This window comes from Mus musculus, chromosome 2 (genome assembly GCF_000001635.26).
Source record: "Mus musculus strain C57BL/6J chromosome 2, GRCm38.p6 C57BL/6J".
Taxonomy (NCBI): Eukaryota; Metazoa; Chordata; class Mammalia; order Rodentia; family Muridae; genus Mus; species Mus musculus.
Genome location: NC_000068.7, coordinates 157,373,628 through 157,399,161, shown reverse-complemented (window position 1 = coordinate 157,399,161; position 25,534 = coordinate 157,373,628). Strand labels below are relative to the sequence as shown.

At 49.3% G+C, this 25,534-nt stretch overlaps 1 protein-coding gene across 2 annotated transcripts in view; it reads right to left on the bottom strand.

The window, feature by feature from the left end:
* Positions 1-2,398: 2,398 nt before the first annotated feature.
* Positions 2,399-25,534, bottom strand: part of Manbal (mannosidase, beta A, lysosomal-like) — a 29,180-nt gene continuing 6,044 nt past the window's right edge. Inside the window, exons 2-3 of one of the 2 annotated variants that reach the window (XM_006500128.2) lie at positions 19,908-20,110; positions 2,399-3,252 (exon numbers count right to left, since the gene is read on the bottom strand). In XM_006500128.2, coding sequence (XP_006500191.1) covers positions 3,145-3,252; positions 19,908-20,057 — 258 coding nt within the window. In that variant the 5' untranslated portion in view covers positions 20,058-20,110 and the 3' untranslated portion in view covers positions 2,399-3,144. Of the gene's footprint in view, positions 3,253-19,907; positions 20,114-25,534 lie in introns of both variants that reach the window. The other variant, NM_026968.3, reaches the window with a different exon arrangement.

Below are 25,534 nucleotides of genomic sequence, written 5' to 3'. Positions count from 1 at the left end.
CACACACTATACACACCGATACACACATGCACGAACTCTCCAGTATGATGGTTTTATATATATATATTATATATATATATCAATCAATCATGATTACAGTGGTTATATATAATGTATTTCTATATACACAGATAAAATTGAATTGTATACTTCAGTTTTAAAAAGAATTTAACATGGGGGCTGGAGAGATGGCTTAGTGGTTAAGAGCACTGACTGCTTTTCCAGAGGTCCTGAATTCAATTCCCAGCAACTACATGGTGGCTCACAACCATCTGTACAGCTACAGTGTACATATATACATAAAAATAAATAAATAAAAATTTTTAAAAAGATTTTAACATTTTTGTACACAAGTGTTTTATCTGCATGTATGTATGTGCACCACGTATTTGCCTGATGCCCCCAGAGGCCAGAAGAGAGCACTGCATACGCCTGGAGCTTGTGTTACAGACAGGCCTGAGCTGCCAGGTGCATGCTGAGAACTGAACCTGGCTCCTCTGTCTCCAGTCTCTTTTGTTCTTCTTAAAGGTGGAAGACCATGAGCTTTCGGACCAGCTTGCTGGGGATGCTGGTGAAGAGAGCGGGAATCCTCTCTGTGGTGCCTTTGACACTTACAGGGAGACACTGGTGGGTCAGGTCTGGAGAGAGATGCTTGGGAAGGGCTGGCACTGGGTGGTGAGATGGTTACTCTATCAACTCCCTGGGGCTACGGGGTCCTCAGATGCTGGGTTAGACTATTTCTGGGTAGTCATCAAGGGTGTTCCCAGACAGACGAGGATTTGAACTACTGACTAAAGTGAATAGGCCTCCTCCATTGGGTAGGCCTTGTCTAACTGGTGAAGTACCAAATAGAACAAGGTGAGGAGACTTGGCTCTCCCACCCCCACCCCTGCTCAGGGGCTGGACCATCCTCTGCTTGCTCCTGGTTCCTAGGCCTCCTACTGGTTTACTCTATACTGGCCTCAGTCCCAGCTTCCCTGCCTGCAGAGATCCCTGCCTGGATCACAGGATGGATCGGCCTCCCTCCCTCTGTAATCACCATCACCTCTTACAATAAAGCTCCCCTACTGCTTCTCTGCTCTAGAAACCCAGGGAACTCAGGAAAGCTGGAGCCTGGACCACACCCCAGGGAAAAGGTAGAGACCAGAGTGTCTCCAGGGCCCTCTGATGAGTAGGGACCAGGGACAGGAAGGAGACCCAGGAGGGACTTGTGAAAGCTGAAGCTGCCATGCCTGCCATAGTACAGAGGGAGGAGCGGATGGAGAGCACTTTATTCACGAGTCCTGGGGCGGGGGGGGGGGGGGGGCTCTGGAGCAGCCTTTGAGGCAACACAAGGAGGTGGACTCAAGGTAGACCTGCTCCTGGGAGCCAGAGGTTCTCTCCCTCAGGGGACAGATCTTCTACAGTGGCCTGGTGCCACACCCACCATAACCCCTCAGCTCTCAACTCCTGCCAAGCCTTTGGTCAGCTGGTCACTTGTACTCAGCTGTGCACCTGGGCTGAACCTTGGTCTGAATGGCCCCCCTGAGCTGGGCTCCCACGGAACCTGCCGTGAGCCCTTGATGGAGACTCCTCATTCCACATCTGACTGTGCGTCAGTCTCCCACCAGGCCAGGTGCACCCAAGGTTGCCACAAAGGCTCCTTGTGTCTGTGGCCTGGGATGATAAGAGGTGACTGGCAAACAAAAACCTTCCGTGGAAGTGCTGTGCTTGTGTTTGCAAAGTGGCTCTCTGCCAATCAGAATGTCCCTGGACTTCCTGAGACCTGAGGTTCTGGAGACCTTGTCAAACCCCTCTGCACAGCAGGGACCCCACAGCATCCAATACACTAAATACCACTAAATAGCCTGGTCACTGGGCTTGGGTTGCACTTCCACTGTGGTGCTTCAGTGGCCTGACTAGCACCTGAAACGAAAGCTGTCTATACCTGAGCGCCTCAGCAAGCCTCATGACACTTGGGTCTGGCAGGTTTGGGAGCCTGTTGTCTGTGACTTTGTGGTGTTAGGGGCAGCTGGTTCAGGGCCTGTCCTGGGCAGCTGATTCAGTCCCTATAATCAGAGCTGCCTGGAGCCTTGAAGCTTTGTATTGTACTGTTGTGTATTTCTCGAATCTCTATGGACAGCAGTGTTGTCCTCTGGCTGGAGGGACCTATGGGGAGAGGGGGTTTGGACCTTGTGCAAACTAACTCGCAAGGGTCCCCAGTGACTAAGGACAGCATGGAGTCACTGATTGGACCCTTTTTGAAAACCTGTTCCAGAGTGGCCTGGCCTGGAGGGCCGCTTTACCCAGAGCTGCCCTTTCTCTCCACACTGTCCCACTTCTTGGGGACAGTGTTCCCCCCACCCTCAGGAGAGACCCAGGCTGCCCCTTTCCCTCCTCAGTAGCAACACAGGCAGGCTCAGCATGCAGGACACTTTATTTACTTTGACTTCTCCACATCATTTTCCTTCACTGGTCAGGGAATACGAGATGTGGGGAGGACTGGTTGAAGTCAAAGGCACTTTGAATGTTAACTGGGTTAAAAGGAGGTTGGTGTGAAAGGGACAAGCCTGCTTCAAAGGCTTACAAAGTCTGTGCCCAGGAAATCTGGCCTCATTCAGCTGTACCTTCCCCTGCAGGCACCACTGGGCCCAGGCCTTCTACTGTCCGCCCCCCTCACCCCCCAACCCCCAACATCTTCAGGACCTGGCTGGCTCACACTGCACGGCCATGCATCCTGACCTGAACACGTGTGAAGTTCTGTGCTCACAAAAGACAAATGTGGCCCAAGCACAGGGAGAGGGTATGCCTGCAGCCTTAGGCAACAATTCCATGCTGTTAGTGAGGCTCAGGTCTCGAGCCCACTGGACTCCAGGACTAATGTGAATACGTTGCCCTGTGAGCCTGACCTGACTCGGAACCCTCGGGGCAGTGTTTGCTCTTGAGAATCTCCCGTGCACCACAGAGAGAAAGAAGAGGAAGTGGTGGTCTGCACAGCTGGAGCCTAAGGACTGTTCAGAGCTCTGTAGTCAGAGGGAGTTTCAATCCTCTCAGACTCTGAGCCGAGGACAGAGACAGTCTGTGAGAGCAAACAGGATGCTGGTTCCCAGGAGGGCTGTCCCCGAGGCTGCAGCCTTGGGCTCCTCGGCCTCGGATTCTAGGATTCTATCGCTTCTTCTTCGTCTCCTTCTTCGGCCTCTTGTTGGTGGAAGCGATGGCAACCTTGGGCTTCTTTGGCCCCTCTGCACTTCTGGGCTCAGCCTGTTCTGCCTCCTGTGGGGTGATTAAAAAAACAGAGTACTGTTTAGAGGACTCCAGCTTGACCAACGGGATGCTGTCAACTGACGCACGCCAGAGAGACACAGAGAAGGATCAGTACCCAGACCAGCTACATGGCACTGGGTGCCATCTGGGCTCCTTTACCTTCCAGTCTAGTGGCTTGTGGGACTTCAGTCCCATGCTTTATGTGTAAGATGGGGACGGTGACAGACACCTGGGAGCAGTGTGTGTGTGTGTGTGTGTGTGTGTGTGTGAAGTCACAGGGCTGGTGGCTCCCAGTGGCTGTCAGGATGTCTCAAGCTAGGACAGTATTAGTGAGGCTTGGCTGTGGGCCCGTTACTGTGGCTGGCACTCCTGGTGATTGTTCATCCTCACGTTTTGAGCTGGGGGTGGAGAAGGCAGTGGGCAGGTGGGTTATCACTGTGTGCTACAGCGGCTGGTGGTGGTGCCCTGGGGGAGGTCAGAGGCAGCCTTGGGCAAGAATCCCAGGTTCTCAGCAACTGGGACAGCTCTGCTCTGTTTCATACCCCGGGATGCGCTCTCATAAAATTTGGTTGGAACAAAGGTTTTGCTGCTGAAAAAAGAAAGTTCAAAGCTGCAGATCTGGGTCTGTCCTCACCAGGAGATAAATAAGCTGAGCCCCCGGAAGGCGCAGGCCACCCCAGGCCACTGAGGCCACTCTGCTCACAGCAGGGCAGGATCTGGAATGGCAGCTCCTGTGTGGTTTTCCTCTCATCTGGTGATAACCTGAAGAGTATTGTGGCCCCAAAGGACGCCAAAAGCAGGTTAGTCCAGGGGACGCCAGACACAACCTGGGCTTTGTCTTTAAGCTGCACTTGGTCTGCAGTGTTTACTCTTAAAATTCCATGTCAGGGTGGGGGTGTGGGGTGAGGCATGTTGGCTCAGCTGGGAAAGGTGTAGCAAGCCCAAAGGTCTCACGTAGTAGGAGAGAACAGAGAACTGACTCCTAAAACTGTGTTGTCCTCTGACCACCAAGTGCTTGTGGCACGCATGACCCCATGCAACAATAAACATATAAACAAATGCAATAAATAAAACAAACAAACAAATGAAATTAAAACAATGCACGCCAGGCTGGTGAGATGGCTCAGGAGTAAACAGCATTCGGCGTGCAGTTCAGTTTCCAGAGTCTCCATGAAGGCAGAAGGAAAACCTAACTCCATGATCGTCCTCTGACTTCCCCACGTGCTCTGTGGCTCCTATGCGCTTCACACATCACACACACATATTCACTCAAACACAAAACACTTATACAACTGCACTCAGAAACACACACAAGCATAACACCACACACACACTCACACACCTACATAAACACCTGCACACACTCATACACACCTGTATACACATACACAAACAGAAACACACACACTCTCCCATGCAGACTCACATACATAACACACACACAGTCTCATACATAACACATGTTCAGACATACATACACTGTTTACAAAAACACACAAAAATAAAGTTTTAAAATATTCAAGATCCATGCCAGCTGGGTGACCTCCCATGAACTGTGGACTCCTGGCTCCTCCTGGGTTCTTTGCATATACAGTGATGGCAGCTCTGTGTCCCCTTGTAGTGCTATGACTCAACAGCACTGTTCAGGGCCAACACCCCAAGGTACTAGCACAGCATTGGGGAAGGTCTACCTGCCTCCGACTCCTGATACAAGGTCTTACTGGGTAGCCTTGGCTGAGACTTAATATGAGAAAGGTTGCTGCTTGTTTTGCCTCTTGATATATTTTTCAAATTGTTATGAGATTTATTAATTTCGTTTTGTGTGTGTGTTGCCGGTATGTATGTATGTCGTATGTATGTATGTCTATCATATGTGTTCTCACTATCCAGAGGTCAGAAAAAGGTATTGGAGCCCCTGGAACTGGTGCTACAGATAGCCAAGAGCCGCCATGTGGGTGCTGGGAACTGAACCCAGGTCCTCTGCAGGCAAAGCAAGTACTCTCCAGTGATGAGCTATCTCTCCAGCCTTTAAATCTCTTGATCTTTATTTAAAGTAGAAAAATTAAAAAGCAGACTAAAGCTACCTCCTAGCTCTGGAAGACAAAGAGGTTCCTCTGTTGTGGTGGTTTGAATATGCTTGGCCTGGGGAGTGGCCCTACTAGTAGGTGTGGCCTAGTTGGAATAAGTGTGTCACTGTGGGCTTGGGCTTTAGCTGCCTAGAAGCCAGTCTTCTCCTAGTAGCCTTCAGATGAAGATGTAGAACTCTCAGCTCATCCTGCACCGTTCCTGCCTGGACACCACCATGTTCCTGCCTTGTGAACCTGTAAGCCAGCCCCGATAAAATGTTGTCCTTATGCCGGGCGGTGGTGGCGCACGCCTTTAATCCCAGCACTTGGGAGGCAGCGGCAGGCAGATTTCTGAGTTTGAGGCCAGCCTGGTCTACAAAGTGAGTTCTAGGACAGCTAGGGCTAGCTACACAGAGAAACCCTGTCTCGGGAAAAAAAAAAAACGTTGTCCTTATAAGGTTGCCTTAGTCATGGTGTCTGTTCACAACAGTAGAACCCTAACTAAGACATCTGTGTTGAACTCAGTGAGCCCAGGTTCTAGCTCATTTTATTTCCTGGCATTACCTGAGACACCAGGGCCCAGCCTCCTTCCTGCAGGGGAGGAACTGCAGCTCAGGGAACGGCCTTGTGGGTGTTATAAAGTTTCAGGACTGGAGCTCACAGCCCCCAAGCTGCTGAGCCGCCTCCTGCCATAAGTCAATGGTGTCCAAAGTCCCCCAACACTATTATGCAACTTGACCAAGAAAACAAAACAAAACAAAACAAAACAAAACAAAACAACAAAACCAAGCCTCAGAAGAGAGGCTGTCAACTGCACATCCCTGTAGAGTCCATTGGGCAGGCTCATGATTAAGGCAAACCCAGCAGGATATGATGTCTATGTCACTGAGGGCCTTGGAGCAGAGAGCTGCTCCTTATAGCACCTGCACACATCGTGGAAGCCGGCTGCCTCTACGTGCCCTGGGCAGAATTAAAACATACACCAAAGAGCTTACTGAGGCCTGTCCAGGTCTTCAGGATGGAGCTGATACTCTGTGCTCAAGCCTGTGGCAATGGGAGCTGGTACAGTGGCCTAGTGGCTGTCCTGTGCTGCTTCATGCTACAGAGGTTCTTCCTGCTGCCTTGTCCCTTTTGGCTCTGAGACTCCACCCCTATTCAACTACACACCAGATAACTAGTATGGGCATGTCCTGTCCCAATTCCTTCCAACTCAACCATCCCAGGCCACATGGCATCTTTCCTAGAGGCCCAGCCTTCCTCCAGCAGGAAGGGTGACCGGGATCCCAATGGTTCACCTTCCACTATTCTGCAACAGGTCTCAGAGCTTGCTGACCCAACCTACTCTCTGTCTTGACTCAGCCACTCTCTAGCATCTGAGCCCCACCCCTTCCCATTCTGCCTGTCCCTGCCCTACCTCCGCCTCTGCTCACTCCTGTACCTGACAAAGGATGCTTCCCAGGTGCAGGTCTCTCCACCCTAAGCCTCCCCAGGGCTTCCTACCATCTACTGCCTCATGCCCCATACCTAAGAAGGCAGCTGAGCAGCCTAATAGCACCAAGGTCAGACAGCAGGGCTTCCCAGGAGCACCCTCTGTCCCTGCCCAGCTCCCCACCCTGTGGCTTGGCTACTCTTAAGAACATACTCCTGGGGTTGGAGTTCAGTGGTTAAGAGCACTTGCTGCTCTTACAGTGAACCCAGGTCCAGTTCCCAGCACCCATGTGGTAGCTCACAATCATTTGTATGTAACTCCAGTTCTAGGGGATCTGATACCCTTTTCTGGTCTGAAGGGTACACTTAGCTTCATGCCAACACAGAAAGCTAAAAAAATAACAACAAAGTCTGCTTCTAAAGACTGCCCAGCCTTCCTTCTCTGCTGTGTTCCTTTACGGAAGTGCCCAGCTACTTTATAACACCACCAACACTCTACCACAGACACGTGTGCTGTGTGTATGGTGTACGCATGTGCATGCATTCATGTGCATGCGTATGTACGTAGGTATGTGTGTACACATGTGTGTGGAGGCCAGAGGCTGATGCTGGATGTCTTCCTTTATTGCATGTCACCTTTAAGGTGACATGTTCTCATGTCTGTCTCACCCAGCTAGCCATCTGCAGGGCAGTGGCTCCGTGAACGAGTGAGCGAATGCGGTGAAAGAGCGGCAGGGCCTCTTGGTTCCTATGAGCTCAGGGCCCAGCAATTTTCACATCCAATACCTACAGCTTCCAGTGTTGCTACCAGTCACACCACGGCCACACAGGCCACAGCAGTCACACCAACAAGGCAGACACAGCAGTCACACCACGGCAGTCACACCACAGCAGACACAGCAGTCACACCCCTGCCATAGTAGCCCTAACACTGCTGGTAGTTAGCAAGTCAGGCCCTGTGCCACTCATCTAGACAAAGTGCCAGGATGGGCCTCAGGCTGTAAACACAGGGAACAGCACCCAGAAAGGACCAGGGCTGGTTTGAGAGCTCAGTTGATGAGCAGCAGAGCTAGAATCTGTGTCTCTCACTGCTTCATTATTAACTATGAAATCTATTTTCTATACTTAGCAGCCCCCCAGAGTCGCATGCAAGAATGAGAAGATTCTGTCTGTCCCCTTCTTGTGACCAGTGGTCCTGGAGGAGTCAGAAGTGCGGTTAACAGTGCAGTCATGTTTGCTCTATGCAGTGGAAGCCGTCCTCTGTGGGTGTGTACACACCACGGTCATCATGCCTCCCGATGCATTTGCTGTCTCCTCCTCGCCCTAACCCTGCCATACCTCAGCTTTTGGCACTGCCCCCCATGTGCTGCCCAAGTTCATTTCTAAGCTCTCCCTGATCCCTCACGGCCCCACACCCATCTGCTCCCGAGGCCTGTTTATATTGTTGCTTCTAGATTTGCTCATCCCAACCACATATACAGTCCACTGCCCACATGGACCTACAGCAGCTTGGCCACTGGGCGTTCTGCATCCTCTCGAATCCTTTCTTCTCCTCATCCTCCACACTAGCAGTAGTTTCTTTTCCTAAAACGATGACAACAGTCATGACTGGGCCTGTTTTCAGATTTTAAAATGTTACTCGTCTTTTGTATAAGATGGATTTTAAAAGACCCCGTTTGGTTTCTGGGAGGCAGTCAATTCCAGCCTTGGCCTGTTCCTCTCACTCAGCCACTGGCACTGCTTGCTGACATTCACCTGTTGTACAGGGTCCTCTGTTTATTCATGTGTGCCCAGTATAAGAAGCTCTGTGCTCACCACAGGGGCTGCAGAAGGGCCAGTGCACTCCAGTCATTTGTTCACTGGGCCTTGTGATGATAAGGAAGCCACAGGAGTGTCACTGACGGGCAAGGAAGCCAAAGCTCTGACACTGAGACCTTCTGCGTCACAGTGTGACCTGGGTCCTCGGGTCCGAGCAGCACAGGGATGGTTTTTCCTCTCAGCTGACAGGAGTTACTGAGCAAGTGAGTGACTTAATGTGCATGCCTGGGACAGGCCAGGGAACTGCAGACTACACCCCTATCAGCCTCACCTTTCAGTCTGGGGGTCCTACTGCTGGTAGTTAGCAAGTCAGGCCCTGTGCCACTCATCTAGACAAAGTGCCAGGATGGGCCTCAGGCTATAAACACAGGGAACAGCACCCAGACACCTCAAGTCTGAAGCAATTGAGAAAAAGAAGAGGCCTCCGTTGCCAGGAGTTTCCTGGGTTCATGGAGATGTCTCTTGTGGACACAACCCTATCCATAATGAGGTGGCAAGAGAGCAGATCACCAGGTCAGACGATTGCTGCTATTGGCCAGGCTCAGGGAACAGAGTCTGCCAGTGTCCGAGAGAAGGATTAAGCTAGCTGTCTCCAGTGTGCGGCTCTACATGGCTGTGCACCCTATTCAACACTGCCATTCCTCCCTTGAAACAGTCCAGGGAAGCAAAAGCAGTACTATGCTCAGGCGCAGCCTAGGAACCACCAAGGAACCGCCAAGGAACCGGCTCATTAGCCCCGCAGGGAGCTTCCTCCTATGGCTCTGCCGAGATTAGGACTGCACAGGACCAGTCTGCCTCACGCTGGAGCTCTGTCCCTTCCCACTGGGTCATTCCTGCCCAAGGACCCAGGCAGGACAGGGGCTAAAATGTCCTTGTAGATAGAGATGGAGCAGGGCACTGGACAACCCACCAGATGAAATGGGGGTGGGGGAGGCTGTCCACAGGGCTTAACTACGCCAACAGAGACACAGCATCTAAGACACTTGGCAGGTAAGTGGAATTGTGTTAGAAAAAACCACCTGGGCGGGGCACCTGGGGAGACAGCTCAGCTAGTAAAGTGCTTTCTGTAATAGCATAAAGACCTGAGTTCATATCCCCAGTACCCATGTAAGGAGTGGGGCGTGGCAGCACACACCTGCTATCCTGGCTTAGGGAGGCAAAGACAAGATGTCTCGGGTAGCTGAACTGCTGGGCTCCAGGATCAGTGAGAGGACTCATCTCGAAAACACAACTGGGAGAAGCCTCAGTTGGCCAAGAGCTGATCTCCACAGAGGACCTGGGCTGGGTTCCCAGCACTCATTGTCTGTAACCCATTCTAGGAGATCTGATGTTTTCTTCTAGCCTGTATGAACACTGTACACATATGGTGTGCAGACATATACAAAGACAAGACATTCTTTCTTGCACGCGCCAGACTGGCCAGCAGTAACGACGCTGCAACAGGATCCTTCTGCACACGTTTATTGGGAGAGCTTGATGGTAGAGGCGAAGAGACCCCCAAGCCTGGTGCTGCTTATATAGGCCTAGGAGAGGCGTGTCTCACACCCGGATTGGTTATGTACTACGCCTCATTTGCATGTTCCTCATCTGATTGGCTACTCTCTCTCTCTTTCTCTCTCTGTACCTCACAGAGCCTCATTATCATACCTCATTTGCATGTCTCACATCTGATTGGTTATACTCTCAAAGCCTCATTATCATGCCCGGGCCAGGCAGTGACTTGGCAAAAAGCTTTACTGCATATGTACACATTGGTTGTTTATCCAAACTTATGCGTGGTGGCCAGCAGTAGTCAGTGCCACTCTGCAACGGCACATGTGGCTTCCCACATCTCTTATACATTAAAAAAAAAAAAAAAAACCAAGATAAAAACTAGTTAAGAAAATCAAAACATGATGAACAGTTGAGAAAGACAACCGACATTAACCTGGGCTTCTACCTGCAGAGCCTCATGAGTGTGTACACACGCATGGACGCATGCACACCACAAAACAGCCTCAGAAGCTCATTCTAGACACACTTTGACAACACTCTCTAGGTCTCTCCCACTGGTTAGTCTGTGGCTGCCGTGCATCTAGCCTCCCTATGAGCTGGTCCGCACTCGATCCTGGTGGTTGTGGGAGCATGTATGACGCCTTCGCTCTGCTCACTACACAGCATCTCAGGAACAGGTCATTAAGTAAAGCACACCTGCCTCCAAGCCAGCTCCTCCCAAGCTGCAACCCCATGACAGTAGAACCAGAGGTGGTTCTGTGAGCCAGTCCCTGGATGCCAGGACCGGGGACATGTGTGTTCAAGTTAACTATATAGTTATGGTGGCCCTGATGGGCATGGAAATGCAAGGCCCCCACACAGAACTTTTCACGGGGCTCTGGCACTCTAGACCATTGATCCAGAGCTCAGGGAAGGGCTTTTAGGTCTCCAAACACTACAGGCTTCAGGTTCTGTACATTAAATGCCACCAAATTCACTATACAAAGGTGAGTTCCCTAGGGGAGCATGTGGTCAAGTAGAGCCTCTGTGAGATTTGTAAAGTGACCTGACAAGGGAATGGCTCTGAGCTATAAACCCTGGTGACAGGGATGCTGACAGTAACTATCTTCCTTGCTCAGCACAGGGCATGCGAAGGAAGCCAGTACCCTGGGAAAAGCAAAAGCAGGAGAGACAGACAGTTCCAAAGACTTCAAGCTTCCAAGTCCACTAGGCCTGAGATCCCCAGTTCCCCAAGCTAATGAGCCAATACCATGTCTGTGTGGGGAAGCTACAGGCCGCTGGGTTCTCATCAACACAACAGACCTGGACAGAGATGTATGTAAGTATGCAAAGTCGTTCACCTTCTAGGTGTTGGCAGCTAGCTAGTTGCTGAGATGACACAGGAATAGTCAAGATTAGCTCAGCCAACATTTAAACTCATGGTGAGCTGCCAGATGCGCTCTTATTGTCTGCTCCACAAGTCACTGAACAGAGCCAGCACCTACTGACTCAAGACCAACTGATTCTACATTCTGTGCAGAAGCTGATCCAAAAGACGTCTTGGGGTGGGGGTGGGGGGGCAAGCTCTGGTCAGAGAGGGCAGAGGGAGCAGCCTCCCACACACCTTCACTATTCTTCTTTAAGACGGAGTCCCATTGTGCAATCCTGGAAGTTGCTATGTACACCAGGCTAGCCTCACACTCACAGGATGTAAGTGTTCTGCCTTGAAGTACAGGAAAGATGTGCCCCAGCATCTAAGTGTCTCTGCCCCAGGATGTCTGGCTCACTGCCCGTTAAGGTGCTGCATCTCACCTAGAAAAACCTACACAGACCTCCCCAGAGCAACACCCAGGGAGCTTACAGATGTCATCACAGGCCCCAGAAGCCTAAGTCAGCTCTGCTAGAACCCCTCTGAAGAGGGAGGCTTGGGCCTGGCAGAGATGGCGAGCAGAACCCGATTGCCTCTAGTTTCTGGGGATTTCCAGCTTTTGGAGGAAGAGATCTCCACTCCTCAATCCCAGCCATCACTCTGCAGCGCCAATCCCCTGCCCACTGCTGTCCCCAGCAGGCCAGCCATACAGTTCCTTCCAGAGGCCTTTCAACCAGACCAAGCAGGAAGACAGCCTCCTTGGGATGCTGTAGCTGAAAGAGATGAATCCTGGGAGCTGTCATCTCACCACAGGGTCATGGAGCAGAGGAAGCAGGCCCTGGTGAGAGCCTTGGAAGACAGAGGGACAGAGGAGTAAAGGGGAGGCAGAGGGCACCTTAGGAGTTCCAGGTTCCCACCCCAGCAGCGACCACATATCAGTCAATCTACAGTGCACATAAATGTCAAGCACAGTAGGTAAGGAAGGGCAAGGTCAGGCCTTGCTGGAATCTTAATTTCTTTGCAGAGCCCAGCAACTCCTAAGTTTCAAGTAAGCGTGCTAATAGAAGCTGGGTGTGGTGGGACACACTGAGAATCCTGCTGCTGAGGGAGGCAAAGGCAGAAGGAGGATCACAGTACAAAGTCATCCTTGGATACACAGCAAGTTCAGGGCCAGGTGGGCGAGGGCCAGTCGGGGCTACAGGAGAGTAGTGCCAGTTTCAAAACAGTGACTTCCCAACGCACTCACACACACATGCATGCACACTCTCCATTACTCCAAGGTCTTTATTCTAACTTCTTCTAGCTTTTCCTTTCCCAACTTGGTTGGTTGGGTTTTGTTGTTGTTATTTTTTTTCCAGAGAGGGTTTCTCCATGTAGCCCTGGCTATCCAGAACTAGCTCTATAGACCAGGCGGGCCTTGAACTTAGAGATCTGCCTACTTTTCCTCCTGGGTGCTGGGATTAAAATCATACACTACCATCACTTAGCTCCCTTCACAACTTGTGATATCAAGCTATCATTTCAAACTTAACCTGTCCTCCTCTTCAGGGAATCGAAGGGCTAGACAAATGATACCTATTAGTTTCATTTGGGCATGTTGCAAACATTGATCTAAGACTCTGAAGAAGAGACTCAGTGTCTCGGTCTCAGGCAGTCAGTTAAGGGCTACAAAAATTCCCCAGATGGCCCAGCCAGGTACAGAACCACAGAGCAAGGACACTCCCAGTCCCTGGCTCATGTGCAAACATCGACAATCAATCTCTTCCCTCTAGAGCCTAGAAGCTATCTCAGAATCCTTTTTATTTTATTTTCCTTTTGAGATAGGGTCTCACCACATACCTGTAGCTGGCCACATAGACCAGGCTGGCCTTGAACTCGGAGATCACCTGCCTCTGCTCTCAGAGTGCTGATTAAAGGCGTGGGCCACCATGTGCAGCCTAAATCTTATTACCTTTATTTAGTGTGTGTGTGTGTGTGTGTGTGTGTGTGTGTGTGTGTACACATGTGACATTGTGAAGGTCAGGGACAACATTATGGAGTCACTTCTCTTCTTGCACCATAGGTTCTGGAACTGGCAAAGGCGTGGGGTCTTTACACACTGGTCACCAGTGTCCCTCGGGTCCTTTTTTACCATGCTCCATATAACCAAACTTGGCCTGCGTTTGCTGTCTTGTCTGAGTCTAAGGACCTGTTAACTCACATTTTTTTAATTCAGCCTTCAGTAAAATACTCAGGTTGTGTGGCCTTGGCCTTAGTCAGGAGCAAATAAATGTTTTCTTAGGTCTTAGCTTAATAGGGTGCCAATGGGAAAACCTTTCCATCTGGCTTAGGATTCCAGAGGCCTGGCTTGCATTGGCCAATGGATTCTTGTCTCTCCTCTGAAAAGGAAGGGGGGTGGTGTGGGAAGCATTTATATGTGTTCTTTTTCTCTCTCCTGATTAGCCTCCAAAGAGCTTTCAGATAATCTCTTAAGTATTGAAGCGCTGAAGGCATAAACCATTGTAAGAAATCAGCTTATTGGAAAACAGCAAAGACATTCTTTTGCTTTTTAAAGGCTTTCCCATCATCTGGAGCCAAAAATATTATCTTCTGACCCAAAAAGCCCCTAATAAACCTTGTGTCTATATGTCGCAAGAGGATCGTTTTGCCTTAAGCAACCAGCACAGAGCAGCCCTTCACCCCACTCTGCTCCTCCCCACCTCTGTAGCATCCAAGCACCCCTCTGCTGCCCTCAGGCTGTAAGGAGCCTCTACAAGCTGCCCCTACTTTCCCAGGCTCCCTTCCTCCCTTAGACCTCCTGTGTCCCTCAGTTAAAGCCCCCTTCCTCCCCCCCAAAGGCTGGCTGTCTGACACACACACATCCACATCCGCCTAGCCCTGACACTCACCATTGCCCTGACACTCACCACTGCGCTCTCTAGTTCTTGCACACAGCTCCTCTCCTTTCCATGTGAGTAGTTACGAGTTGTGGGAGGGAGTGGAGGCTGTCTCATGGCAGCATACAGAAGAATGTTGGTAGCAGAATCCCTAGTCCCAGGGACCATATGCTAGTCTAAGGCAGTAAATGGGCTCACAGTACTTTATTTTATCACCATCATCATCATCACCATCCCTAACACCTACTGAAAAGGTTTTGTTTGGTTGTTTGTTTTTAATATTTAAAAGATAAGCCGGGCAGTGGTGGTACACACCTTTAATCACAGCACTTGAGAGGCAGAGGCAGGCAGATTTCTGAGTTCCAGGACAGCCTGATCTACACAGAGAAACCCTGTCTTGAAAAACAAAAATAAATAAATAAATAATAAAAGATGTATATATTTTATTTTATGTGTACAATGATTTGTCTCCTTGTTTAAATGAATACCATGTGCATGCCTGGTACCCACAGAGATGGGAGATCAGGCCGGAAGAGGTTGCTGGATCTGCTGGAACTGGAGTTGGCTGTGAGCCACCATGTAGGTGCTAGGAACCAAACCCAGGTCCTCTGCAAGAGCAGCCAGTGCTCTTAACAGCTGAGCCGCGTCTCCAGCCCCAGTTTTTTGTTGTTTAAGATTTACTTTATCTGTATTTATGTGTATGTATTGTTTATACGGTGCCTACAGAGGCCAGAGGAGGGTGGTGGATCCTCTGGAGCCTAAGTTGTAAGTGCTGTGAGCTGCCCAGTGTGGGTGCTGGAAGCCAAGCCTAGGTGTTCTGCAGGAATAGTAGCCACCCTAACTGAACCATCTCTCCAGGCCCCTAGCAAGCTCTTCTTAAAAGGAAAAGGGTGGAATATAATGGTGCACTCTTTTCATCCTAGAACTTAGGAGAGAGAGAGGTGGGCAGATCTCTGAGTGTGAGTTCCAGACCAGCTAACACTGGCGCCAGTGAGATGGCTCAGTCGGTGAAATGACCTGCCACTGGGCTGCTGGTCGCTCAGGGTTTGATCCCCAGAGTCCACACAGTAGAGAGAACCCATCCCTGTGAGTCACCCTCTGACCTCTACCCAGACACACATGCATTCACAAAGACAGCTAGAACAGCTCTGTGTGGTGGCACACGCCTGTGGCGACTGCAGCACCTGGGAAACTGAGGCAGGAGGGCTACTATTCTCAGTTTGAGACCAGCATGGGCCACAGTGTGAAAGCTTGTCTCAGCAAAACAGAACAAAGCCAAGTTAACACAGTAACCATCAGTTAGGAAGGCAGCTCCCTGTGCTCCATGCCCTGGGAACTACAAGAAAGCAGCAACCCTTTGCTGCAACCTGTTTATATTTTAAAAGACGAGCTAAGTTAAGGCTCCTTGCTTGTTGGGTGATTTAAGAGGACTGTACTCAAAAAAAATTTTTGGCCGGTTTTTAGGAGACAGGTATTAAAATTTTTTAAAAATGTCATTGGGGGAGGGGGTGTTTGTCACAGTGGAGGTCAGAGGGGAGCTTTCAGTTCACTTTGGGGAGCTGATTTATGAGCCCTTTGTCAACTCCTTATTCAAAGGACCTTAGCCTGCCCGGGTCTTCCCTGAGAGCCTGTGGGATAGCTCCAAGCCTCTGCTCACTTCAAAGGGTTAAGAACAATAAGCGGAACCCGGCTTCCTCTCCTAGCTCTACCTAGCTCTCCAAATAAAACAAGTTATCATCCCCTTTCTGGGGATCCAACGCAGCCTCAGCAGGGGCAGCTGATGACAATAAGTTTGTCACTTATGATACCCACAGCATGCCCTGGCGAGGACTGGGGTCAGGCACTGTGCTCTTAAAGTGTGCTGTGACTACAGGCAGAAGAAGTCCTATGGTGACATCCACAAAATAGCCCAAATGCACGGTGGACGGAACCAGCACAGGCCACGGCTTGCCCATGCTGGAGCCCCCCCCAAGCTCCGCCCTTTGTCCTGTTTATGTGTGCGTGAGAATGTGCACATATGTATTTGGTATGTGGTATGTGGTATGTGGTATGTATGTGCATCCATGTCCATGTGCAGAGACTAGAAGAGACACCAAACCAGGAGCTTGCTATTGTTCAGCTGGGTCAGTGGCAGACAAACCCTAGTATTCTGCCTGTCTCACCCACCCAGGGCTGGGTGACGTGCGCTTAGCCATGTGGATGCTAAGGACCCAAATTGAGGTCCTCATGCTGCACAGCAAGCACTTTACCACTAGGCCATTCCCATATCCCTCCTGCAGACAGTGTCTACGCAGCCCAAATCGGCCCTGAATTTGCTGGGATCACAGGTGTGTGCCAGAGGACCATCTCTCACTTCTGCGTCTCCCTGGGAGACTTCATGCTCTCCACGCTCTCCCACGACTTCAGTGACACATGCCCTAACGTCGTCAACTGTTTGCCCACAGTCTCCTCTTTCTACAGACATGAAGATCCACCTGTTGACTTGACAGACCACCCAAGTTGTCTTGAAGGCACCTTTTAAAATATGTAATTTATTTTGTATTATGTTCATTGGTGTTTTGTCCGTCTGTGTGACTATAGTAGAAACCCTGGAACTGGAATTACAGACAGGTGTGAGCTGCCATGTGGGTGTTAGGAATTGAACCCGGGTCCTCTGAGAGAGCAGCCAGTGCTCCCTGAGCCATCTCTCCAACCCCTTAATGGCACTTTTTTAAAACTTGAAACCTGGTGTTCCTCTTCCCCTGGCCCCATGCCACACCTGCTCCTCTCACTTAGTTCCCCACTGCACCAGGACCCACTGCGTAAGCAGGAGCTTCAGACACGACAAGCCTTGAGATGTGCAGCCTCCACCATGTGCTGTGCATTAAGAAACAGCCGGCCTTTAATCCCAGCACTCAACAGAGACAGACCACAGGACTACAAACATGCGTATATTCATATATATACAACACTCAAGCATTTATTTGGGTTAAAAAACAACAATGAATCGAAATGATAAAGATGAATCTTAGTAATAAAAATGGTTCCCTATGGGAGGAAGCAGGGAGTGGTGGGGGCATAATGAGATTAAAGGAAACTTCTATGAATGTACCTTATTATACAGGTTGGAAGCATTATATATAAACATTTTATAAGATTTCAAAAACAAATTAGTAAGAAGAATTCCTAGAAATTAAAAACAAGTTGTAGCAAATGTACCTAATGTTTTCCAGAGTGGAGTGAGCCACAGAGAAGAGACTGAGAGCAACATTCTCAGGACAATCTCCCTGCAGGAATGCAACCCAAGGTCAAAACAAACCCTCACCTTCCTGCCTGAGTCTCGGTCAGAGCTAATCAAACACTTAGGTGTGTTACCTGCCCGCGTGGACGGTCCCTGCTGGCATGCCAGCACTGGGCACTGGGATCTCTAACAGCGCCCCTCATCCCATGGCTCCTGAGAGTGCACTGTGCCTAACCCATTAAGCAACATGGCTTATGCTGGACACCTGCTCTCTGCAAGTCTGAAACTGGAGTGTATAGTAAGTAAAAAGTGCTTATATAACCAATCCCTAATAAAAAGCCTCATAGGCTAGGGCTATAGCCTGTGTGTAGAACACTTGCCTCTCAGTAAGTGATGCCCTAGATCAAATGCCCGATACTGTCACAGATAAGGAAAACGGTTAGCTTATGGCCATACTTATAGGCTGCGGATGTTACTCATTTGGTAAAGGGCTTGCCTACCATGCTTGAAGCCCTGGGTTTAGTTCCAAACACCCCATAAACTAGGTGTGGTATACATGTCTAAAATTCCATCATTAGGAATACAGAGTCAGGAAGAGCAGGAATTTAAGGCCAACTTCTGCTATCCGATACTGTCTTTTTTTTTTTTTTAAGATTTATTTATTTATTATATGTAAGTACACTGTAGCTGTCTTCAGACACTCCAGAAGAGGGAGTCAGATCTTGTTACAGATGGTTGTGAGCCACCATGTGGTTGCTGGGATTTGAACTCTGGACCTTCGGAAGAGCAGTCGGGTGCTCTTACCCACTGAGCCATCTCACCAGCCCATATCCGTTACTGTCTTAAACAACCGAAATGCATACACAGCCTGGACATAGAGTCTCTAAGGCGTCCCTAGCTAGACAGTGCTTAATGATCTATTGACTCCTTGCTGTTGGAGCTGGACATCTGTGTGGCTCCAGTCAGGGCACTTTTGGACTTGGGTCAGTTTCTCTACAGCTTTATCCTGTGCCTTCTCTATAGCCTTTCACTGTGGTAACCACAATTGTGAGGTGGCTTTGGTGACCTCCAACATAGCAGGACAGAACAAATTAGTCATTTTGTTAATCTTTCTATAAAATAAGACTGCCAATATAAGCCAAAGATATAACTTTAGAGCTGGCAAGATATCTCAGTGGGCAAGGGCGCTTGCAGCCATCCTAACGACCTGAGTTCAGTCCCAGGGACCCTCGTGGTCCAACTCCTGACGGTTGTCCTCTGACCTCCATACACAGTGGCAAACACACTCACTCACACACCAACCAACTCAAACAAACAAGTGTGAAAAACACCTGAGTCTTCAGTTTGAATTTAAATACCCAGTATGAATTCTAATTTAAATACCCAGTATGAATTCCACTGAGATAGAGTCTCACTGTAGCCCAAATTGGCCTGCAATTTACTGGAGTCTAGGCTGCCCTCAAACTTACAGCAATCCCCCTGCTTTAGCTTCCTGCGTGCTGTAATTGTAGGTGTGAGCTATTACACCTGGTGCAACTTCTTTTTAAAAAAATGTTTTGTGGCTGAGTGTGTTGGCACACACTTGCTATTGCAGCATTGGGGGGCTGAAGTGGGAGAAGAGTGAGTTCAAGGACAGTTTGGGCTTCAAAGGAGACCCTATCTCAAGTATCAAAACAAAGAATAAAACCCAGGTCAGTGGAATGGTTCACACCGTAAAGGTGACTGCTGCCAAGACTGACAAACTGAGTTCTATCCCTGGAACCCCCACGGTGGAAGGAGAGAACCAACTCCCCAAAGTTCTCTCTGACTTCCACACAAGCTTACCCCCCCCTCCCTCTCTCTCTCTCTCCCATGAACAAACAAACAAATAAATAAGTGTAACTTAGAAACTAAAACGGGACTAAAGAGATGGCCTAGCAGTTCAGAGTACTTGTTGCTATTGCAGAGGACCTGGGTTCACTCCCCAGCAACCACATGGTGGCTCTCAAAATCACAGATGGCATCTGAACATGCGCAAGCAAAATATTCATACATATAATGTGAAAATGAAAAATATTTAAATTTTTGCTCAAATTTTTATAAGTTGATGTTTATCAAATAGAGGGTGCTCACTGGTTAAGAGTACTCAGTGGGGCTGGTGAGATGGCTCAGTGGGTAAGAGCACCCGACTGCTCTTCCAAAGGTCTGGAGTTCAAATCCCAGCAACCACATGGTGGCTCACAACCATCCATAACGAGATCTGACGCCTTCTTCTGGTGCGTCTGTGACCTCATCCATCAGGTGGTCTTCCAGGAAGCAAGTTAACTTGACAGGGGTCACACAGCCCCTGCCCATCTTGTCTGTGGCGATTCTCCTGCCACAGGAATCCATCCAGCCTGCCATCTAGAAAGCTGAGGTCCCAGGGAAGGACTTACCGCCTCATGGGACTTGGGAATGGGTACGATGATGGCCAGGACACAGATGAGCTGGAAGATGGCTCCCAGGAAGAGTCCATACCGCAGCAGGTTCTCCAGGAAGGTGGGCTCAGGCACCTCGGGAGGTGAGAAGCCCAGGTCGGAGGCCATGGCCCAAGGCACCACTGCCAGGCACCTCGAGATTCACCACTCTCCAGCACCAACTTCTAAGGGAGAGAGTGAATGTCAGGTTTCTCCATGTGATCTTTGAGAGGTCCCACTTGTGTACATGCATATGCTATAGGCACACACACGCAAGATCAGGAAGCAACTTGAGAGAGGCAGAAACATCCTTGAATCTAATTGGAGAATATGTGCACAATAAACCATCCATTCAACTTTGTAAATGTTTGATGTTCTCTGAATATAAAGCCAGTAAAAATAAATAAGCAAATGCAAAAATCTCCCAACGTTCTTATAAAGACCTGCACATCTCTGTATTTTGCTCTGTTTTGCTTGTGAGATAGTGTCTCACTCATCTCAGGCTGGCCTAGAGCTTGCTATTATGCTAGGATGGCCATGAGTTTCTGATCTGCTTCTGCCCTAAGTGTGGGGCTGGAACCCAGGGCCTCACGAATGCTGAGCAAGCACCCTACCAGCTCAGGAACACCGACTACCTGGCTGACTCTGTCTATTCATTCACTTCGTGATGTAACACTTAGGGATACCAAAGGCTGAAGAAAAAGAGACAGGCTAATGCCTGCTCTCAAAGCTCTGCTCCGAATGCAGGCAGACAGCAGACCACAGAGCCAGGCTGCAGGGGGAGAGAAACTGTTCGGGAGACGGTTGATCTCATATGGGGTGGGAGGGGAGACCTCTGTGGATGCCACAGGTCTTATAAAAGTAAACAGAGATGGGAACAGGGCAGAAGTAGAGTGACTCACACTTGTAATCTGAGGGAAGAATATTCTAGATAGAAAGAAAAGCAGACTCCAGGGTGGGAAAGGGACCCACATGGCCAGGAAGGGAAACTGGAAGATGCGGAGATGGGATGGAACATAAACAAACCTTGGAAGACCCAGCCCCGTTTAACTTGACCAAGTAAAAAGTAAAGCAGAGAAAAGCGCTAAGTTCTAAATTGCTCATTGTTGCTGTTATTTTATTTATTTATTTATTTACATTTTGGTTTTTTGTTTTGTTTTCCAAGACAGTCCCTTTAAGCAGCCCTGGCTATCCTGGAACTCAGAGATCTGGCTCCCTTCCTGACTGTGACTCCCACATGATGGCATGCAGATGTGCCTTACCGGACTCTAAACTACAGGTCTGAATGGAGAGACACAGTGATAAGGGAAAGCCCAGCCCATAAGTGGAAAGCTGAGAGATAGGTAACAGGGAGACCAGCCAGCCTCAGCTCACCTCTCCTCTCACCAGCCCTCTCCTAGTCTCTTTTTTAAAGACAAGGTTTCTCTGTGTAGCCCTGGCTATCCCAGAACTTCCTCAGTAGACCAGGCTAGCCTAGATCTGCCTGCTGAGTGCTGGGATTAAAGGCTTTTGCCCCCACCACCTGGCTCCTATTCCACTTTAAAAAAAAAAAAAGATTTATTTTTATTTTATGTGCATTGGTGTTTTGTCTGCATATATGTCTGTCAGATCCCCTGTAAGTGGAGTTATAGACAAGTGTGAGTTGAACCCTGGTCCTCTGGAAGAACAGCCTGTGCTCTTAACTACTAAGGTATCTCTCCAGCCCCATCCTCTTCCACTCTTAAGACCCTGGTGACGCTGGAAGAACTGCCTATGGCTCTCCAAGAATCCTGAGTCCTCCATGAAGCTGCGATCTGTCCAGAGCAGCCTTCCACCCATGCCTGCTGTTCAAAACCCTATTCTAACTCCAAGCCTGAGCACAAGGGTCACCCTCCCCATCAGGCCTTTGTGTCATCCTCCCCCTTTGCCTCTTTATTGAGGCACCTACAAATGGCTTCCTTTTGCCACCCCAACATTAAAGGGACAAATGCACTGTGGTATTGGTTGTCACAGATGTCACAGACTGCCATCCCGTGCACTCCCCAGGGAACTCTGAGCCACACAATGCAGTGCTCATGATCCACATGTGGCCCCAGGTGTGGCTAGTCTGAACTGAATGACAGTTAAATTAATTTAAATACAGACAAATTTCAAGCCTTATTATGAACGAATGTAAACAACCTCATCAACAACGTTTATGTTGATTATATGATGAAGTGGCATGCTGTCAAATTACTAAAACTAATTTAACTTAATTTGAAAAAAAGTTGGAGAACTTATTTCATGTTGTCAAAATTTACTAGAAAACTAAGGTAATCAAAGCAGAGCTACTGACATGAGGACAGACGGACAGACAGACAGACAGAGAGCTCCAAATAAACATTCACAGGCAGGAGAGGACAGACTTTAAACAAGTGCTACCAAGAAACAGTGTCCACACACAAACACAAACCAACTTGTACTTCATACAAAGATTAATTCAAACCGGCCCAAGATCTAAATTTCAGAGTCCAAACTATAAAACCATTAGGACTCTCTTGGGGGAAATCTCTATGGTACTGGGTTTGGCAGTGGTTTCCGGGATGTGACATCAAAGGCACAAGTTACAAAAGAAAGGAGTCAATTAAACTCCACAAAAAGATCAAGACCTTTTGTTCACAGAGGACATTCCTCGGAGAGTGAAAGGCAGCCCAGAGAATGGATGGAGACATTCGTGAGTCATACTGACAGTAAAGGTCTGGCATTCCGATAGACAAAGAACTTCCACGCGGCAACAATATAACAGAGCATGGGTGGAGAGAGGGTTCAGCTGGCTAAGGCACCTGCCACCTCCAAGCCTCACAACCTGAATTTGATCCCTGGGACCGCATGATGGAAGGAAAGATCAGACTCCCGAAAGCTGTCTTCTGACCATCAGGTACATGCCGTAGCGAGTGTTGTGATCATAAAAGGAGAAAGAGCTATAAGAATATGTTCTATCTGGGTGTGGGGGAAGGGGGTGCCCTGGCGGGCCTATGAGGAGGCATCCTCGCCCCCTAAGAGACCAGCCACTGGTATAGAACAGAGTTTATTTAGGGTATGGGGAGGGGAATTAACAGAATAGTAGAGGCAGAGAAAGGCAGAGAGGAGAGAATTAGAGGTTACCATGACCACCTGGAGAGAGGGAGAAAGGGGGTGGGGGGTGGGGGGAGGCAAGCGGGAAGCAAGAGTAGGAGAGAGAGGAGGAGGGGCCAAGCAGCCCCTTTTATAGTGGGCCAGGCCTACCTGGCTCTTGCCAGGTAACTGTGGGGAGGAGCGTACCTGGCTGCTTTTAGGAACTGTGGGGATGTTTAGACTACCAACAGCAAGTGTGCCTCTGACCCCTAAAAATCAGCATAAAAACAAACTAAATAAGTGGGGGGAGGGGCAGTCAGTTCAAGTCTGCAATCCCAGTAGTCAGCTAGAAGATGAGCTCACAGTCAGCCTGTGCTACACAAACTGCCAGTGTGGGCAAAACCAGGAGGGTGAGGTTGGTGACAAGTCTCCGTGGGGCCTGATTTTGATCTTGGATAGACTTGATGGAAGCCCAGAACCAACTGCCCCAAGTTTCTCTCTCTCTCTCTCTCTCTCTCTCTCTCTTTCTCTCTCTCTCTCTCTCTCTCTCTCTCTCTCTCTCTCTCACACACACACACACACACACACACACACAGAGTGGGGTTTAAAATGAAGAAAAAAAAAGTATACCAAGAAGCACAGGTGGGCACCAAGCATCAGTAAAACTGTGGAGAAACTGGAAGCTGTGTGCATTGCTGTCTTAGTTACTGCTCTATTCTGTGAAGACACACCACGACCAAGGCAACTCTCAAAACAAACTATTTAATTGAGGGCCCGCTTACAGGTTCGGACGGCTGGTCCTTGATCATCGCAGCAGCATGCAGACAGGCATGGCATCGAGGCAGTAGCTGCGAGCTTTATTTAGATCCTGACCCACAGTCAGCAGGCAGAGAGTCTGGGCCTAGTGTGGACTTTCAAAACCTCAAAGTCCCCCTCACAGTGCCTCACCTCCTCCAAAGGGGCCACACTTCAAAATCCTTCTCAAACAGTTTGAAAGAGTAATAAACTCAATGCTCCAAGGTATGCTAATCATAAAGCAGATAGCAACATTCCTTCCTCCACCCACCCGCTTCCTGGGTTCAAAGAGTGTTCATTCAAAGAAAGTCACCCTGACCCACCCTGACCACTACTGGAACCCACTATGCAAAGGTGCTATTGCTAGGGGCTCTTAGATTGTTAGGGGCTCTTAGAAACTGTCTTGAGAGATAACCTGACACTTGTGACTTTGTACTTCCTTGTGACTCTTAACTGGTATTTTTGGTATTTTCCAACAACGCCCTTCCCACCTCCTTGAGTTGTGGTTCTTTCCTTTAAATACCCCCTTACTCAGCTACTCGGGGCGCCACAGTCCTCTACCCCTGCGTGGTGTATGACCGTGGGCCCGAGAGCGCTCTTGAATAAAAATCCTCTTGCAATTTGCAGCAAGACCGTTTTCTCGTTGGTGATTTTGGGGTGTCGCCTCTCCTGAGTCAGAATGTGGGGGAGTCCTCACGTTGTGGGTCTTTCAAGTTCACCGACTAGGGACCAGGCTTTCAAACATGAGCCACTCTCCTCCAGACCCCCACAGCTGCTGATGGGGGCATAAGCTGGCAGAGCAGCTGTAGAAACCAGGTAGGATGCGGAGTTCTTGTCTAGGAGTGTGAAGAAGTTCCCGAAGTACTGATAATAGTGATACAAAGTGGCTAATGACACAATTCATTCTTTATTTTAACACAAAACAAAATTTCACTTTTTTTTCTATTTACTATGTATTTGATTTTACTTTTTGACATTGGTTCTCATGTAGCCTATGCTGGCCTTGAACTCCTGATCTTGCTGTCTTCAACTCCAGAACCCTGAGATTACAGGCCTGTACCATCATGCCTGGCTTCCCTGCGTCTTATACTTTAAATGTAACTAACTAAGCATGCATTACTCGGTTCTATGGGTAAGCCCTGTCCACCAGAGACTGTCCATTTCTTTCTTCCATCTTAGCCCTGCTGCTCCTCTACTTTAAATGACTTTCACAACGTGAAAAACACACAAGGGTTACAAGATGGCCAACCATGCAAACAGAGTGGGTCTCACACAAATGTTTTCGTTTTCCTGTTGACCTGGTCCCTCTGGAAGCTCATGTGCTTGGCCAGCAGGATAGCCAGGTCTCACATCAGTTCAGCTGACTCTAGAAGCCTTTCAAAGCAGGAGCCACTCCTCACTCACTGTCCCGCCCCCCATCCTCAGAGCTGGCAGAACTTCCTCCTCCGGAGAAGGAGCTGGCTTCTGGAGAGAGCCCAGTGTGGCTGGTTCCAATACAGTGAGTCAGGTGGGGCATGGGGCTCAAGGATTCCATCTTTGGTCATGCACAAGGTGCGAGGCTTGGAGGCAGGCAGACTGCTTGGAGCAGCTCCTTAGCTGGCTCTGAAGTGAATTCCAAGGCAGCCCAGCCCAGCTCCAGGGTGAGGGGAGCTGACAAGGCTCTCCAGGGCAGCAGCCCTGTGCTAAGGCTGAAGAAAGCGTCACTCCTCCAGTGGCACCTCATAACTTACTGCCCCTGA